This window comes from Podarcis melisellensis (assembly GCF_964234715.1).
Source record: "Podarcis melisellensis genome assembly, chromosome: 1".
NCBI classification, from domain to species: domain Eukaryota; kingdom Metazoa; phylum Chordata; class Lepidosauria; order Squamata; family Lacertidae; genus Podarcis; species Podarcis melisellensis.
The window spans coordinates 113164048-113182057 of NC_138528.1; the positions used below are offsets into that span (position 1 = coordinate 113164048).

The window sequence follows — 18010 nt, forward strand, 5'->3', positions numbered from 1 at the left end:
GGAATATTCCTCTACTAGTGTAATGATTATTATCTTCCTGATGTTGAAGAGTAAGCTGGCACTGTGAAAGTTTATAATCTGAATTTTCTCACCAGAGTTTTTATTTATTTATTTCATACACTTTTAACTTTGCACCTGCAGTAGCCTTCTTCAGTGTTAGAACTGGCAAAATCCTAAATATCTGATTCTTTAAAAGTCACCCCATATCTCTTTTTTACGTGAAGGCAAGGAACACGTTTATGTGACAGTGTGGATAAATTTGACTCTAATGTTAATGCATTATGGAGCATTACACTGAGCTGAACCTTTGGCCATCTAGGTAATTTGCATAATCCTCAAGTGAAATTTCCCTCATCCGTATGACCATTGGCCATGCTGGCTGGGACTGATGGGAATTGGAGTCCCACAACACTGGGAGGGCCACAGGTTCGCCATCCCTGGTCTACTCCAATAATCTTAAAACTTTCCAGACTTAGGGTAAACCTTAATTTTACTTATTTATTGGTATTTCATAATTTAATACCACCAAAAAAAAACCCTAATAAGTATACACTTCTTCATTTTTATACCCTAGTTTTGTATGGTAGCAGTGCTTCTGCTGAGAACTTAGGTCAGGTTGCAAGCCGCTAATGGGTCTCTTAACTAACAGTGAGTTTCCAAGGCAAGGGCTTGCTGCCAAACCTAATTCTGGACCAGGATTTCCCAAACTTGGTTCTCCCATCATCTGCTAGCTAGGGATGAACAAAATAAGAATTACTTACAAAAACATGGTTGGGGAAAAACAAGGAAAATATTCAACATGCTTCACCATGAGAGCCATTAAAGTGAAAAAGAATGCTATGGAGGTAAACTTTGTGATCTGGAGTTGTGACGCTAATCTATATGAGCAATCATTTTGCAGTCAATGAGTTTTGCATTTATTCAGCATTATTTAATTGGGGAAAGTGGGCTCTATGCAGTGAGCATAGAGTTGCTTTGTGGCTACTGTTTTATCACTTGAACATGTGTTTTTTCACTGTTGTGTTTTTAAAAAGTCTGAGGGGGGGGGTGTATCAGAGACTCATATGTATTTGTTTTACCATGACAGGTAGTGAAATTCACCAAATCCTTTGAGTTGATGTCGCCAAAATGCAGTGCAGATGCAGAGAATAGGTTAGATCTCATGTTTTATATTGCAATGGATTATGTTTTAATGAATAATCATTGATTGTTGGACTGTCTATGAATAGCTGTTTTATAAAAGTGATTCCCCCCCCACAAAGGCCTGAATTTAATATCTTTTCAATTCAATTAGATTATTTCACAATTTCTTACAGGTTGCACAAAATTAGCAGGACTTCCATTCCTCCATCTTGTGCTGTTTCTTTTAAGTAACTGCATTTTACAATATGCTGTACCAGAGAAAATAATACTTTTCTCAGATGGTGCAGGTATAGGTTTAGTGCCTGCATAAACTACAAGAAGTTATGGTAACCAGTAGACCTGGTGATGCGAGACAATGGATTATTGTGATCAGGTTACCTCTCTCAAGAAGAGTTGCTACTAATGCAGCAACCTAAGTTGATGGAAAACTTTTTGTGCCACCAACACTATGTGTCTTATTCAAAGTAAGGAGCTTACAGTACACCGAAAGTACAAACCTGATTGCTAAGTATGTTCAACATAGATTGACTCTCCTCCAAATTCAGATGAACCACCTTCTAAAAACAGGGTTTCCAAACTCTCTAGCTGTTTGGGGACTACAATTCCCATCATCCCTGACCATAGTTCCTATTAACTATGGATAATGGGAGTTGTAGTCCAGCAACAGCTGGAGACCCAAGTTTTGGAAACCCAAATCTAAAAGAAACTCTCATTTGATAGAATATCTCTAGAGCAAGAGTAACCAACATGGTGCCTTCCAGAAGTTTTGGGTTCCAACTATCAGCATGGTCAGGGGTGATAGGATCTGTAATCCACAGCATCTGGATGGAATCAGTTGCAGCAGTAAGCATGTAGCGATAAGCACAAATTTCCTTGAGGTTTAGGCAGCCTGCTGCTTGAACCCCCACTTGAATTATTTCTTGTTTTGTTAACTTGGATGCATTTTGCTGCTCCTAAAACCTGTCACACATAATCTAGTACTGATTTCATCCCCCTGTCATATAATAATGTCAAGATCTTAATTGATGCTGTGCGCTTTAAATCTCTGCCCGCTTCATGATGGATTTTGCAAGATACACAATTATGAGCTCTGTGCTTTGGTAATTGGAACCTTGCCCTCAAAGGCTCTTTTCCCCTCGGTGTTCCTGAAGCTGTTGAAATAAACAGAAAACATTTAACAAGATGCTGCATTTCTGCACCTTTACACATTTAGATGTTATACTGCTATCAAAGCATGTATTGTATAACTTTATTATTTGAACTGAAAACCATGTGAGTGAGATTTTTCTAAGACTTGCTGTCCTGTTTTCTTTTTAAGTAAGTTTTATTTATAAAACTTTTTCCTTTTAAACAGAGAACACCAGTCTATGGAGAATTATGCAGCTAGCTAAAAATTATTCCCTTTTCTGTGGCTGATAGATCCAGCTGCTTTGTTGCTGATCCATTTCTCTTTTGTCTCAGTATGCTCTGCTCTGAGACTGATAGTCATGGTATTTTATTCAAAACAGTTAGAAAATTTATGTTGCTTTCCTTCAGTTTTTTTAAATTTTATTTTTACTTTTAACTTACAAAATTAGCTGAATATGATGTTGCTTATTCATCCCCCTGTTCATATGATGGCTCATATCTTAGGCTTTTGCTGAAGTTTTGACTGTAAACAGAGATTTCTTTGAGGATGTCGTCATGGAGCCTCCCATTCAGTCACTCACATGCAAATTAAGCCAAAATACTTGGAATAAGTTCTGATTTGTTCCATTGAAGAGTTGATGCAAATTGAGTTAGATCCAGACACTTCACCTTAATTTGGTTGTGAATTGAGCTGCTTGTGTTACGTTGCTAAAAAAGTAATTTATGTAACAGCCTTGAATGTGATTTTGAAATGGCATTAAATGAATGGAAGAGTTATTCTGTACCATAGTAATACAGTGGAACCTCGGTTTTCGAGTGTCTTGGAAGCCGAACGTTTTGGTTTTCGAATGCTGAAAACCTGGAAGTAATTGCTTCCGTTTTCGAACGCACCTCAGAAGTAGAACGGCCTCCGAGGTGCGTTTCTCAATTTTCTCCATTGAAATTGACGACCACCCATTGCGCCTCGGTTGTCAAATGTTTTGGAAGTCGAATGGTCTTCTGGAACGGATTATGTTTGACAACCAAGGTTCCACTGTACACTCCAATTAGAATTCTAAGCATTCTGCATGGACTTAAAATAGGGATGCAGAACCTGTGTGTTCCAATCCCCATCATCGCCTTCAGTTATAAGGAAGATGGAGAAAGTGTCCTCTAAGAATGCCAGCTCTGTGAGATAAATGTCTGCGCTACCCTGGTAGCATGCTAGAGTCTGCAGTGTTCATCCATCTGGATTCTTTAAATATTACTTCACTCTATAAATGTTGAGGTTGCGCTTTATTTTTACGCAACCTCGGCAGTGAAGCATCATTTAAAACACTGGGGGTTCACTCCAATTCTATGTTGCTGCATGCCGCCTCCATGGCAGCCATTGTGATTGGTGCCCCCAGCACTCTTAAAATGTTATTACTAGTCCAAAAAGGGTGGCAACCCCTGTCTACATTGGTTTACAATTCTCATTCTCAAGACTCAATACTAAGCGTTTATATATAAGACCTTTCAAAGTTCTAAATAACCATAAGAAGAAACTCTCTGCTTCTTTGAGTTCCCCTGCAATTAGATGTTTTCAGCAATGGAATCTGTCATTTTGAACAGTCTCCCGTGAGAAATTTACCTGGCCCCTTTGCAGTCAGTTTGGATGATATCTTTTTGCCTGTCGTGTGGAGGAGAGTGAGAGCACACTGCCCTTCCTGGTGTAGCAGTCTCCATCCTCACATTGCATGTTCACATGGGGGACAGCATGTCAAGACCTTTTTTTCGAGTGGGTCAACTTCATAAGTAAGGGAGGGACATAGAGTAGGGAGCACAGAGCAGGTGTAAGGTGTTGGAAGACAGAGCTTGGTGTACAGTGCAATCTGCCTCATGCCTTCTTATCTAGCATGATGCCCCCAAGTTCAATGGAAGATGCTGTCCTTCAAGATTCAGCTGGCAACTTCGTCAGCTTGTGTATGTGGAATGGAGAGGTGCCATCTTGCCCTTCACTCCAGAGAGCAAAATATTGTAGGCCGGCCACCTTGGGCCACCTTCATATATGCTGCAAGGAAGATGAACGGACTAGTGCTTGGCTGTACCACTCCAAATATATCATCCAAACCGACCCAGGTTTATTTCAGCAAACATTTCCCGGGATTCATCTTTCAGGATCTGTCCGCTGCTGTTAATTGAGTTCTGTCTGCTTTTTTACATAACCACAGTGTCCTATTTTACTGTTACCTTTTTGCATATTTATTGAAATTTCCTTGTTTAGCGCTTTGATCACATCTTTCATTTCTCTAAAAAATAAATAAATACTGGAAATAAGCATATAAATAAAACGGATGTATTATTCTGTACCTAATGCCATTGAGCTGCTCTGAATTTTTATAGGTAATCCTGATATAAGGCTATGCTTTCCAGACTTATGAAGATGGGCTTTCAAGCAACAGTGACTATACCCTTTTCTTCCTCTGCTCTGCCTTTATGATAGCTTCAAAGACAGTTTGGAGAAACCGTCTTCATCTTATTCAGACTGGCTAGTAAATAATAGTATTGCTGAACTCGTAGCTTCCACGGGACTCCCAGTGAACATCAGTGATGCATATCAAGATCCTCGCTTTGATGCAGAAGTAAGGCATCCTCTACCTACATAATTACACACCTCTGTATTATCTTAAATTGCAAAATCTTAGCTACTTCCATTATATCCGATGCGTTCCGTTGTGATCTGAATCATGTTTATAAATTGCTCTGCCGGCTCAGTGTTCATTTTATCAACGGATCTGATGCTGGCATAACCATATTCAGGACACAACCACTCTCCCTCTTCTGAATTAACTTTATTCCATTAGGTTTAGTCATTTATGTGGTAATAGCTGCAAACTTGCAACCAGATCGTTGGATAGTTAATTCAAATCTTTCTGCAAAATCTTTTCCCACCCTCGCTTCTTTTCAGCCCTCCTTTTCTCTATAGGATTAGTAAGGTCAGAACCAGCAATGAAAATAGAAACTGGGGCTCCCCACATTCTCATTAGTTGCAACATCCTACATGCCTTTAGCCCATAGTTCCCAGCCCACCAAACCAGCCTGTCTTCCCACTTCCTTCCTACCAATAATAGCATACAGCCCCTCCTCACTTAGGTCCCTAGCTTCGTCCCAGTCCTGCTTTCTAGAGATGGGGTGGGCTGAGTCACAGCAAATGTGAGTGTCCAGGCTAAGATTGAAAAGAGCAAAAATCAGGGTTGGCACAGCCCCACAGGTGCCTTCCCTGATTCTGTTGGTTTAAACCCCGTCCTCCTCCACTCACTACTCTGCCCCTGTCCCTCAAGGGGCACTCACCCCTTAAGGAAGGTGGGAGAGGCTCTCCTCCTTCCCCTGATAGTTTCAGATGTGAAGATGCTGCAGTGTGTATGCTGGCAGTATCTTCACTTTTGAAACAACTGGAAGGAGAAGAAAATGCACAGCAGGCCTCTCCCACGTGGGAGCCATTTCCACTATCTCTTAGCCCAGCCTGGCCCTCAAAGTGAGTGTTCTCCCCACACACCCCATGTTGGGCAGTGGGAATCAGGCCCCCTTTGAGTATTTGAATAGGGGACTGGAAAGGGTCGAACAGTTTCGGGCAAGCAATCTTACGTTAGTCCTTTTACCATGCCTCTGCATTTCATCAACTCCATGTGTCTACCAGCCACCTTTTCTTCAGACTACTGCTTTTGAGGCCACAATTTACTTTTTACCAATTCCTTCAGCCACCCTGTCTTGAGCAGCCTTCCTAATACTCCTTCCACCCTCTCCTCCACTATAGAGCTTTTCAGAATCTTCAGTTCTGTGAGGTTTATTCAGAGCTATCCCTCTGATCCATCCCTGCTGTCCCAGTTCCACTTTTCCTGTACCCTTTCCCCCAATCCTCATTTTCCATTCCTTCATTGAGTCTCCCTTTTCTTAACTCTGCTGGACTACCTGCACTCTTCCTTTAACATGCTTGCCTCTGGGCTTCCTGCCTATTGCTTTCTCTGCTTTAAGGATTTGTTTTCCAACTCCCAGACTGCACTTGTGTGAAGTTTTAATACCTTACAAACTAGCAACTTCCCCTTGCCTCATAGAAGGTGGACTGCAAACTACTTCAGTTCCTAGAACAGGAGTGTCCAACCTTTTGGGGCATGGGGAAACATTTGTTGTCCACACCACAACATTCTCATTTCACAGAATAAAAACTTGCTGATACCCAGGCTCCCCCCCAAAGAAGGCAGAAAAGACCTACAACTCCCCCCCCAAAAAAAACCCCCCACAGACAATAAAAATCAGACACCATCCACCAAAAAACAGACATTCCAAATGTCAAAAAGTAGCCTCCCCCAAAGAACTCAATTCTAAAAATGTAAACATTGAGTGGTTTAACATGGGGGAGGGGGTCTGATTGCCTGTGGGCACCATGTTGATAACCCCAATCTGAGAATAACTAAATTTCCTAAGCAGTTGCACTTGTCAGAGGCTTAACTATCACAACTGCAGTGCAATCAAGATTGCTGGAAGGAGAGAATTAGGTAAATAAAATAAAACACAGGGCATACTCAGAGCAGCCCCAGTATTGTTAGAGTCAACATGTGACTATGCAGTCAGCATCCAATAGTGTGCTTTACAAAACAACAACAACAAGACTGCTTGGCTGTTATTGAAAACTCTTTCCACATTTATTAACTTACAAATTTATTCTTCCTCTTTAGACTTGATCTTTAGATTTTGGAGAACCATGTAAAGTATTCAAAATCTAATAAAATGTATGTTAACAAGAGATGTGTTCTGCTTCAAATGATAGTTTTTAGATAAATAGGTTTTGTAGCATACTTCAGAAAGAATATTCTGAGATGTACGCTTGCGATGATTTATACTGAAAGGCATAAAATCTGAGGGGAAAGTCAAATTTTAAAATAGTGCAGGGAATTAGATGGAGACATCATAGTGCCCTAGAGCCACTGTAGGTAGTATTTTTGTATATTATTCATCCTCCACAAAGCTCAGAACAGTGTACACGGTGCTATTCCAACTGAAGCTGTATTTTACAGAGTTTTCAGTTCATAGGAAACCTGTCAAGAAATGCCTTCTAGGTCATCACAGTCATGTTTTAAAAAAACGATATATTTCAGATAAACTCCCGGGAATAATTTACAGTGGAAATAGTGGGTTTTAATTTATTCAGCTTTTCAGAAATATAGTTAATGCCAAAACATATGCAGAAGGAAGACCTGCCATACTCTTAAGTAAAAAGGGTGAACTTTCTCCCCTCCAGATCTGGCTCAGCCTATCCAGCAGTACAGCTCTGTGATCTTTAACCCCTTCATGCACTAACTAGCAGTCATACATAGTTATGTGCCTGCAATCTCGCCCAGATCTGGATCCTTCTATATATTTGGACAATTTCCCATATAGGCTAATGTAAGGGTCAAGGGTTGAAATCCTGCTCACTTTGAGCTTGGAAGTAGTACAGTCTGTATACATGTACTGTATTTGAATTTCAATTGGTTTATAGTAATGCAACCTTTTGAGCATATCACTTGCTAGACGTGTTGGACAAATGCTAAGTCATATACCATGCTAGTCGCTAATTGTATTGTTTTCATGCCCTAGGCTGACCAGATTTCTGGCTTTCATATAAGATCTGTTCTCTGTGTCCCTATATGGAATAGCAGTCACCAAATAATTGGTAAGATATCACTCAATAATGACTAATGTGGTTGTGCTGTTAAACTTCAGAACTCCCTCCTTAGAGAAGCTACATTGGCTGGCTTCTTACTTGTTGGCTTTCAGCCTGCAGTTGTAGACTTTCTTGTTCCAACAGGCTTTTGGTAACTGACTCTTTTTAAGGAACGAGCTGGTGCTTTGATGTTTTTATTGTAACGATCTACATGTTTTAATAGATATAATGTTTGTTTGTTTGTTTTTTATTGCTCCCTTCCCCTCAATATTTTAGCTGTTTCTAGTTTAGCTGTAAAATACTGAGATATGCTCACTATATAATGTGTTGACCTTAAGATTCGTAGGATGCAGGATTTAAGACAGCTCAGCTAATTAATTAAGCCAATGTGACCAGGCATAGGAGAGAGTTTCCCCCATTTGGTTTAGCTGACGCATACAGTTTTGATAAATAAGCCAGTAACTACTACAATACAAGGAGCTATGAATTAATGTATAAAATGAACTATGTTTGCTAACTTTCCGCAGGAGTAGCTCAAGTGCTGAATAGGCTTGATGGGAAACCGTTCGATGATGCCGACCAGCGACTCTTTGAGGTGAGAAATGTTAAGTTTGCAGCAGGGACTTCTACTTGAGTGGTACAGGTAATGGACACAATCCAGCTTTGACATTGATGTTTATTTGTTTCAGCAGGGCTGAAGTATTTGCTTGCTTTAAGGCTCCAGCCCCTGCACATTTACTTGAGATTGCGCTCCACTGAACACTCTGGGAGTTGCTTCTCAACAAATTTATATAGGTTTGGATTGCAATGCTCCTGTTCATAACAACGGGATTTGCTAAACTTAGGCTGGAATACAGCATATGTATTTCTGCAAGTGGAGTCTCCTTTACACTTGTGTTGTACGCAAAAAGGCATGTTCGTACTGCGTTTATTTTACATATACTCCTAAATGAATACCAGTAAAAGTACTAGAATGGATTTTCTTCTAAGGGTGGCTAGGCTGCATTCTGAGAATTATTAATCCTGAGAAAGATCCTAGTAACAACTTCCAGACTTTCTCAGCCTTATTGCGACTCCACCAAGTATGGAAACTATCAGTATTAGTAACATTTCCAGCATTTCTCACAGTAACTATTATATATTTTCGCCAGATGAGATGGAGCTTTAAAAGACCTTTGTAATGGCTTTCCTTCAGTTTTCTACATGGAGAGGCTGCAGGGCCTTTTGTAAAAATGAAGTGCCAAACAGAATCTGAAATATCAATTCCCAAAGTATTATTCCATTTGGTTTGAAAATTACTGCTTTCAATTCCCACTCTGTAGCTTATAAGAGCATGATAGATCTAAAACAAGAACCCTTTGCATTTCTTCCTCTACAGTTTCTTCACCTCAAATAGTAGTAATTCAGACAGAGATGTTTTTGCTTCCATCATCCCAGGTCTAAAATTGTAGGCTAGAAAATGTTTCAGTTGATAATTCTGAATCCAGGATGGAGAATTACCTCCAAAAATAGTTGTAATTTGAGAATAACTAATCAGATAGAATTGGTTAATTTCAAACTACTCTGGACCTAAAAACTTGTATATATAGGAACGTAGAAAGTTGCGTCATGCTGAATCGGATCGTTGGTCCATCTGTCTTGTTATTATCCATAGTGCTTTGCAGTAGATCTCCAGAGCCATAGCTTTGTGGTAACAGAGATGCTTTGTACAGTGGTGCCTCGCAAGACGAAAAGAATCCATTCCGCGAGTCTCTTCGTCTTGCGGTTTTTTCGTCTTGCAAAGCAAGCCCATTAGGGGATTAGCACTATTAGCGGCTTAGCGGGCTTAGCGGATCAGCTGATAAGCGGCTTAGCGGATCAGCTGATAAGCGGCTTAGCGGATCAGCTGATAAGCGGCTTAGCGGCTTGGGGAAAAGGGGGGGGGGAAGGGAAAAAAACCCGCAGGAACTCGCAAGACATTTTCGTCTTGCGAAGCAAGCCCATAGGAAATTTGTTTTGCAAAACATCTCCAAAACGGAAAACCCTTTCGTCTAGCGGGTTTTCCGTCTTGCGAGGCATTCGTCTTGCGGGGCACCACTGTATATGAATTGACCATGTGCTGCATACTAGTTTTGGCTGCTGCTAGCCGCACTGCTTCAACTGATAATGCGTATTTTTTGCAGTAGTGCATCAGCCTTTTAGACTAATGGGTAGTTCTCAACTATCTCACATAATGCTGACAGAATTCCACAGGCTATAAGTGAATTTATACATAACACTAACCCATATCTTTGTTTCTCCTGGGGGAGGGGGGACATATAGATCACCTGTGTGGGGTGATTGATAAAAGAATGTGCTGAATGCCTACATCCAGAATTGCAGGACAAGTAAACTCATGTAATAGAGAGAGAGAGAGAGAGAGAGAGAGAGAGAGAGAGAGAGAGAGAGAGAGAGAGAGAGACCCATCAGCAGAGTCTTAAAACACAGAATCATGCAGTGGGAATGTTAGACCTTTTAAATTCTAGCTGCTTACAGTGCTTTCCCTCTCTGTCCCTCTTGCAGTGAAGAAGTACGTTTAAATGCTTAGTAAGTTTACATGCTTTACTTACAAACTCTAAAGGTCAGATTCATGCATTATTCCATACAGTTAACACAGGCAGAAATCTTGGCATACAAAATATAGTGTAATAACTATAAATAAGTATGTATTCTGAACTTGTAGTGAGCAAGCTCAGGCGCATCCTATCTCACTGAGTTCACAGGGTGAAAGGAGAATGAACAAACAAGGAAACTTACCTTCCTTCCAGGTGAGGACATGACTTAGTTGAGTCTGAGAATACAGTTCTGTGATCTTAACCCCTTCATGCGTTGACTAGCCCTAAGCTTGCTAGTTAAATTTGGCTACAATTTCTCACAATCAGGAAAATATAGCAATTGCATGCACAATGTAATAAACCACCCAGAGTCCCATCTAGACTTACAGGTTCTTAAAACTGTTTCCTTGTAGAGGCAAAGTTTCTTCCATCCTTTGCCATTTGCCTCTATAGCTTGACAAGTGTCTGGGTTGAAGTGGGCAGAGGGGAACCCATTGCTAAATTAGATGGTTCAGTTTGAACATAATGCCAAACCATAGTTAAAAGTAACCACCATTTTGCAAGCCAACAAAAAATATGGTTCCACATTGCTATTCTTCTGTGGTTCATCTGCTCCTGGGCTGGATTTAGGTGTTGTTCAGACAACAGAAATAAGCTATAGCTTCACATAAGGTGCTAACAATGCCATTGCGTTGGTGTCATGGCTATTTTGCCTTATGTTTAACAAGCTGGCTCAGGTTCCCAGAGAACTGTGTGTTGAAAGAACTTCTTAACAAACAAACTAATGTTGATCTCTGGAGATGACATGTTACAAATTTTTATTTATTTTTGTTTAATTTCCTAGGCTTTTGTCATATTTTGTGGCTTGGGCATCAACAATACAATAATGTATGACCAAGTGAATAAATCCTGGGCAAAACAATCTGTGGCTCTTGATGTGAGTATCACTGTAAATCAACTTAACATTTACTTAGGGAAAGAATTAATATATTTACTATTTGTTTAACAGATTTTTAGTCCTTCCTGCTGTAGAAATGAGATGCATGCATTTCTACTTTAATTTATTGCCTAGCTCCCCGTGCTCCTCAACGTAAGAGGGAGAAAGTTAGTTTTCTTCTGTTTCCTATCCAGTCTTGGTGATGTGTTTTCCAAGGAGCTGAATTGAACTTGGTCAGTTCAGATCTAGGCTATCTTATCATGACTGAAAAGTACCCATGGGCATCTAGTTGGCCACTGTGAGAGCAGGATGCTGCGCTAAATGGGCCATTTCCTGATCCATCAGGACTCTATGTCCAGATCTGTGATTTCGTCGTATTCCTACACGATAAGAAAGCTTAAAATTCTAGATAGCTGTGGCATAAGCAATGGGGAATCAGACATTTATAGTAGCTTGAAAGTTGTTGATAATAATGGGCATGCTTCTTTTCCACTGACTTGGAAAAGCTCAGCCAGGGGATGAGTTGTAATAAACATTTGAAAACTATTGCAGCTGCATGCAAATGTCCACGCCATGGCTGTGTGTATAATCACAGTCAAAAGTATGTTTAAGGCTCATCCAGGTACAAAATGAAGCCTCTGTAACTGAAAAATCATTTCAGCATAAAAATGTAATTGATCAATTGTTAAGATACTGCTCTATTAGAAGATAAAGATTGATCACACTCTTATCTGAATATTGATGAAGGCAATGATGAAAAACCATCACAATTTGGTTTAAAAAACCAACAACACAAGGGTGGAATCAGTGGTATTTGATCCTGAATACACATGGGAGGGTGTTGATTTCCACCAGTGCTCCCTTCTTCCTGGGCACACTTGGGTTCAGCCCATAATTATTTTCCTTTGGATTATTTTTCTTCACGTCAGAACAATAACAGTGCCTGCGGCATTACAGTATTTCTGAAATACCATTTCCTAAGAAATTATCTAGGAGGTAAATGCTGCAAGTAGAATTGATGACCTGTGATGTAATATCTCACAGTGATGCATAAATATTAATAAATAATTTTAATAGTCCTTTCAGAGACTGCTTAAAGCTCCTATTTCATTTGAGCTTCTCACTTGTGGAATTTCTCCCCTTCCCCTCCTAATTTGTTCTGGGTCAGGTGCTGTCTTACCATGCGACATGTTCAAAGGCAGAAGTGGACAAGTTTAAGGTAACCTATCAACATTTTACTTCCTGGAAAGGGGCTGTGTAAAGGTTTTAAAGAATAAAATAGCCAACAAAAATAAGCAGAACTGTGGGGAAAGATTTAATTTCTTGTAGCACTGTAAGTTTGTTTCAGTACTAATTTCTGATCTTCTCTGTGGTAACTTGTAGCCTATAATAAAATTCTTGTAATTGTCTCCCTCTGCCATTTTTGTGATCACATGAATTACTCATGTCAGGATTATTCTCTGTTCTTTTCATTTAGGACTCTGAATTGTTATCTCCCCTTCCCCTCTAACTCCATCTCCCTATTGTCCCATATTTCTGCCTTAGTGACTATTCAACATCATGATGTACTATTAATAAAAGTTTCCTAAGTATTTAGGGAAGTTTTTAATATTTAATGCTGTATTGTTTTTAACACTCGATTGGGAGCCACTCAGAGTGGCTGAGGAAACTCATCCAGATGGGCGGGGTATAAATAAATTATTATTATTATTATTATTATTAGTAGTAGTAGTAGTACAACATTTTTTAAAAGCACAAATTCCTGCTTTCAGCATCATAGTCTCAAAAGACACTAGGAAAAAGCATAGTGGATCTGGGGGAGAAAGGGTGCTTAGTTGAGAGAAAGTAAGGGGTGGAAAATGAGTCAAAGAATATCATTACTAACTTACATGAAGAAAGAAATACAAGAGAGGAAAATGAGCTTTTAACAATTTCCTAAAGTGAGACAAAGAGGAAGCCGAATGAATGAATGAATGCAAAAATATATTCATTTGCACGTGTGTATACAAAACAATGGGAAGTTTGAGCAGGCAATCGGTGGAAGATTGAATCCATGGGTTTCACTAGAAATGTTTATATCATTGTAGCTAATGAAGCCTAAAAGGCTGCCCACAGGAGGTTTCTCATTGTGGATTGTTTCATTATTTATTAATTTTACAGAGAAATCCTATACTCCAATTATGTGGAGGGAGAAGGAGATATGTTGTTGCTCTGCTGGTGGAACAGCTGCTGTATCTCTTGTGTCCTCAGCTCAGGAGGTAACAGGGAAAACATACAACCAGAAAATGCAAAGAACAGTGTAAAGTGCCCTTGAAACGCTCCATTGCCCACCAACCAGGGACAGTCGGTGATGACACCCACATATGTTGGGGGCCAGTGATGATGGACACTAGACTCCTTAATGCACACATCGTCTGGTGTAACACACACACAAAATGATGCCACAGCGCCCCTAATCCATCAGCTACAGTTGCACAGCTGGCATTAATCTCTGTATAGCCAGGCTGCAGGCATTTCTCCAGGCAGATGTTCAAAAACCCTTAACGTTCCTTACAAGCACTCTTTTATGAGCATAACAGAAAGGATGGAAGGATTGCCCACACAACAAAAGTCGCCACATAGCTCCCTAGAAAAGGAAGCTTGCAGGAAGCACATAAAGTTCTTTTAGGACAAGTGTTCAAAAACTTTTCAGGGAGGAAAAGAAATGCATCTGAACTCCTTTCCAAAGATAATATGTAAACTGTTCTCTATTGATGTGTAATTTACAGTGTTTTTTTTTAAAAAAAAAAACCTAAACTGATTGTGCAGCTGGGAATGCTGTGCAAGAGATCAATATTTAATAGCTGTATTACATTATTGATAGCTTTGTAAGATACTCCTTTTTGTAGGCAAACAGCACTCAGGAGAACCCTATAGCAGAAAATAACGAATCACTTGTTTTATGAAATCTTTGATTCGGACTGCAATATTAATAGCAGTTCTGCTTTGGTACTTTGGCTGACCTTTGCTTAAACAATAACCATAAATGGAGATGTCTCCAATAGGATATCTATTTAAATCACTTTTTAAAAAATAAGTTTTATTTGTAGGAAGTGACACCAAACCATGGATATATAGAAAGACTTCAGTACTGCTTCACTGTGTCTGTATGCATAGTTCTTCAATTTGACACATAGACTTTGGGTTGGACCAGAGATGTGCATTTGATGAAATTCTGTTGGTGGTGGTATTCTTGAACTGTTGTCAAGTTCTAGCAGAAGGCCATATGGAACACTGTGCAAGTGATTTTGGAAAACAGTTTGCTAGTAGGCATCTTGAGAGTTGTGCAAAGGATTGTTCAGCACTTTGCATGGACAAAAAGCACACCTCCAGATTTCAGATCTTTCCCCCCTGCAAGGATATTGCACTAATTCAGATAAAAAGCCTCCTCCATGCAGAAGAAGGCCTCAGGAGCTAACCCATTACGTTTAAGGTTAAATATTACTAGGGTGGGACCTTATATATTGTGAGGCACAATAGCCTAAATCTATTGCAGATTAAAATCTAAAATACTGTTGCACGCCATCCACAGTGGCGCAAGATTCCAGGAGTTCTAGGCGGCTTGCCCAGGGTCCGTGTTTCCTTTTGGAAAATGAGACGCAGTGGAGACACATATATACAACCTGAGCCTACAATGGAGCATTAACACTCCAATAGGGTCATAAGCACAGCCTAGGATTCAAGCAGAGATCCAACATGGTGCTCTGTCCGCTGCTTTGCTTCTCCCTATCACACCACGCCTTTCTTTAAGCTTCTGGCTCACATAGCTTCCTTCCTGTACTTCTCTAAACTTTGGCTTTATCTGTGTAAAGTGAAATGAGCCCCCCCCCCTTGCCATCTCAGACAGAATTCCTTTGATCCTCTGTTGTCCTAATGGCGCATTAACTCAGGCTGACGCCTCACACCTCACACAGAGGCTGGCCTGACTTAATTAGCTTTTAACACACAGCCTAATTACACATGCCTTAATACAGACATGTCTGACTATTTCCCAGTTTTAACACACAAAGCCTTAATTAAATTCCAGCACCTACCGGACCTAGGAATTTAGGGTGCCCAGCACCCACAAACTCATAACAATATGCAAGAGCCTGTTGAAGTGCGAGGTCCCTTTTGCCTGGTGTGATTGCCTGTTTTGGTTATTGTCAGGGAACTGCCATCGGAGCCAGAGGGAGAGGGAGGGCTTCAGAGGGATTCCGGAGAGCGTCCCGGGTGGGAGAGAAGCAGCCCATCTTCTGGGGAAGGAAATCAGCGTAGCACCAGTAGAGAAGGAGGGCAGATGGAGGAATCGGCGAGGTGGCTCCGTGACTCCTCGCCAGGGACCAGCGGGGAGAGCACGGGTCCTCCGCTGCCCACACCCTCCCTGCGCAGAAGGCTTCCGCGCAGGGAGAGTAGGCAGAGACTAGGCGTCAAAGAGCTTATTTGCTGGAAGAAGTTCAAGAAACGCCCACTGATGGATTCTGCCAGCGATTGAGACAGCCACGGGCGAGTGGCTGTCCGGACAGAAAGGGTTCGCTCAGGCAACCCAGCCAGGTGTGGCGACGATTTACGCACGAGCAACCCCTAGAACCGTTACAGTTATCATTGGGGAGGCACACAATTGGAGCAAAAAAGTTCACTTCCTTTAAAGCAACAGCAGAAACTTTAAAAGGTGTCTTCAGTGGCCTTTCCCAACTCATCTGGCAAGCAACATAGGAAAAGGCCTTATACTGAGTGAAACCATTGGTCCATCTAACTAACCCATTATTGTTTACACTGACTGGCAGCTGCTGCCCAGCGTTTCAAATAGGAGATGCTGGGGACTGAACCTGAGCCTTGAGATGCTCTGCCGCTGAGGCACAGACCCCTCCCCTTAAGCAAAAGGATTGTTGTAAATATCACTGTGGATTCATGCCTTTGCAGTTTCAGTTGCCCTTTCAAGGAAGGAAACTTTTTGTGTGTTGGGTAACTCTCTTGTAAAAGAGACCCTTCCACAGTGCAGTTGTTGGGAAGTCTTTTGCCATGCAAAGTGAAAGGATCACAATTTCAGAGACAACCCAACCCACCACCTCCCTCCTGCCTGGAGAGTGCTGCGCTTTCCCTGAAAAACTTCATTCCACTGGAATGTCACTTTTCACTGCAAAGGGGGAAATCTGGTGTAACTCTAAAGCTTGCACAGTGAGGAGAGTCAGGATTCTGTGACTCAGGAGTGTAGGTAAAGGTAAAGGTACCCCTGCCCGTACGGGCCAGTCTTGACAGACTCTGGGGTTGTGCGCCCATCTCACTCAAGAGGCCAGGGGCCAGCGCTGTCTGGAGACACTTCCGGGTCACGTGGCCAGTGTGACAAAGCTGCATCTGGCGAGCCAGAGCCGCACACGGAAACGCCGTTTACCTTCCCGCTGGTAAGCGGTCCCTATTTATCTACTTGCACCTGGAGGTGCTTTCGAACTGCTAGGTTGGCAGGCGCTGGGACCGAGCAGCGGGATCGCACTCCGCCGCAGGGATTCGAACCGCCGACCTTTCGATCGGCAAGCCCTAGGCGCTGAGGCTTTAACCCACAGCGCCACCTGCGTCGTGCAACACAATTTCTTTGAATCTCCAGCATGCTTTGAAAATCATCCCCCCCCCCAAATGCCAGCATTGTTTTATTCCTAGTATTAGTATGCTAAATATAAGAGTGCAAAGAAACAAAACAAACAAAGGCGTGTCACTGGCAATTTCCCCTTTCTAGTATTAGCAATTTCTGTTTTTATTAGTCAATATGTTGGCAAGTTAAGGCTTAAAAGAATTAATGCTTTGAGGGGGAAAGTCAATGATATTGACGCATAAGACTCCCATACTGAAAGGGATGTTGCATTTCTGTATTGTTGCAGTTCGGCTTACAAGTACATTATGCAGCTGTTTTTTTTATTTCTTCTTTACCATTACATCTGCTGCGGAGCCTAAACGGCTGTTGTCTAATCATTAAATGATGCTTATAGAAAAACCCAGGAAAATTGGAAACCTCCTCTGTTAGGGAATGTTGCATTATTTATAGAAGGAGGTAAAAAAATTCATGCTTCTGTTCAACTCTTGCCTTCAAACTATTCAGCCATGTAGAAATTTCTAATCATTAATTCATCCAAAGAAATTCTATGCAAAATTAATAGCCTATAAATAGCATAAGTATTAGTAATATTCAGCATGACAAGAGTCTGGAGCAGGATTTCCCAAATGTAGGTCTCCATCTGTTTTTGGACTACAACTCCCATCATCCCTAGCTAGCAGGTCCAGTGGTGATGGGGATTGTAGTCCAAAAACAGCTGGAGTCCAAAAACACTGGTCTGGAGCAATCACTTCTCTCACTCTTCCCCGCCCCTCCCTCGCCTTCCTGGCAGCATCTCATTTATAACACCCATATCTGACTCACACCCAGATCAATGATTGTTTTCCCTGCTCCTGCCCTCATCATTGGCTGTGGCCAGTGTGGGGGCATTCAGCATGATCTCATCACATCACACGTGTTTACAGTAGATGTTGCTAAGAAGAGAGGAGGAAGAAATGTGGAGG

General features: G+C 41.2%; 1 protein-coding gene across 9 annotated transcripts in view; it reads left to right on the top strand.

Moving 5' to 3' along the window:
• The window catches only part of PDE11A (phosphodiesterase 11A), a 153111-nt gene that overhangs the window by 59948 nt on the left and 75153 nt on the right, over positions 1-18010 (top strand). For all 9 annotated transcript variants that reach the window (XR_014169121.1, XM_081914207.1, XM_081914206.1 and 6 more), the window contains 6 exons: positions 1088-1152; positions 4736-4874; positions 7867-7942; positions 8461-8528; positions 11351-11443; positions 12612-12662. Coding sequence is in view for 8 of the 9 variants with exons in the window: in XM_081914207.1 (XP_081770333.1) it covers positions 1088-1152; positions 4736-4874; positions 7867-7942; positions 8461-8528; positions 11351-11443; positions 12612-12662 (492 nt within the window). In the remaining variant the exon portion in view is untranslated. The remainder of the gene's footprint in view (positions 1-1087; positions 1153-4735; positions 4875-7866; positions 7943-8460; positions 8529-11350; positions 11444-12611; positions 12663-18010) is intronic.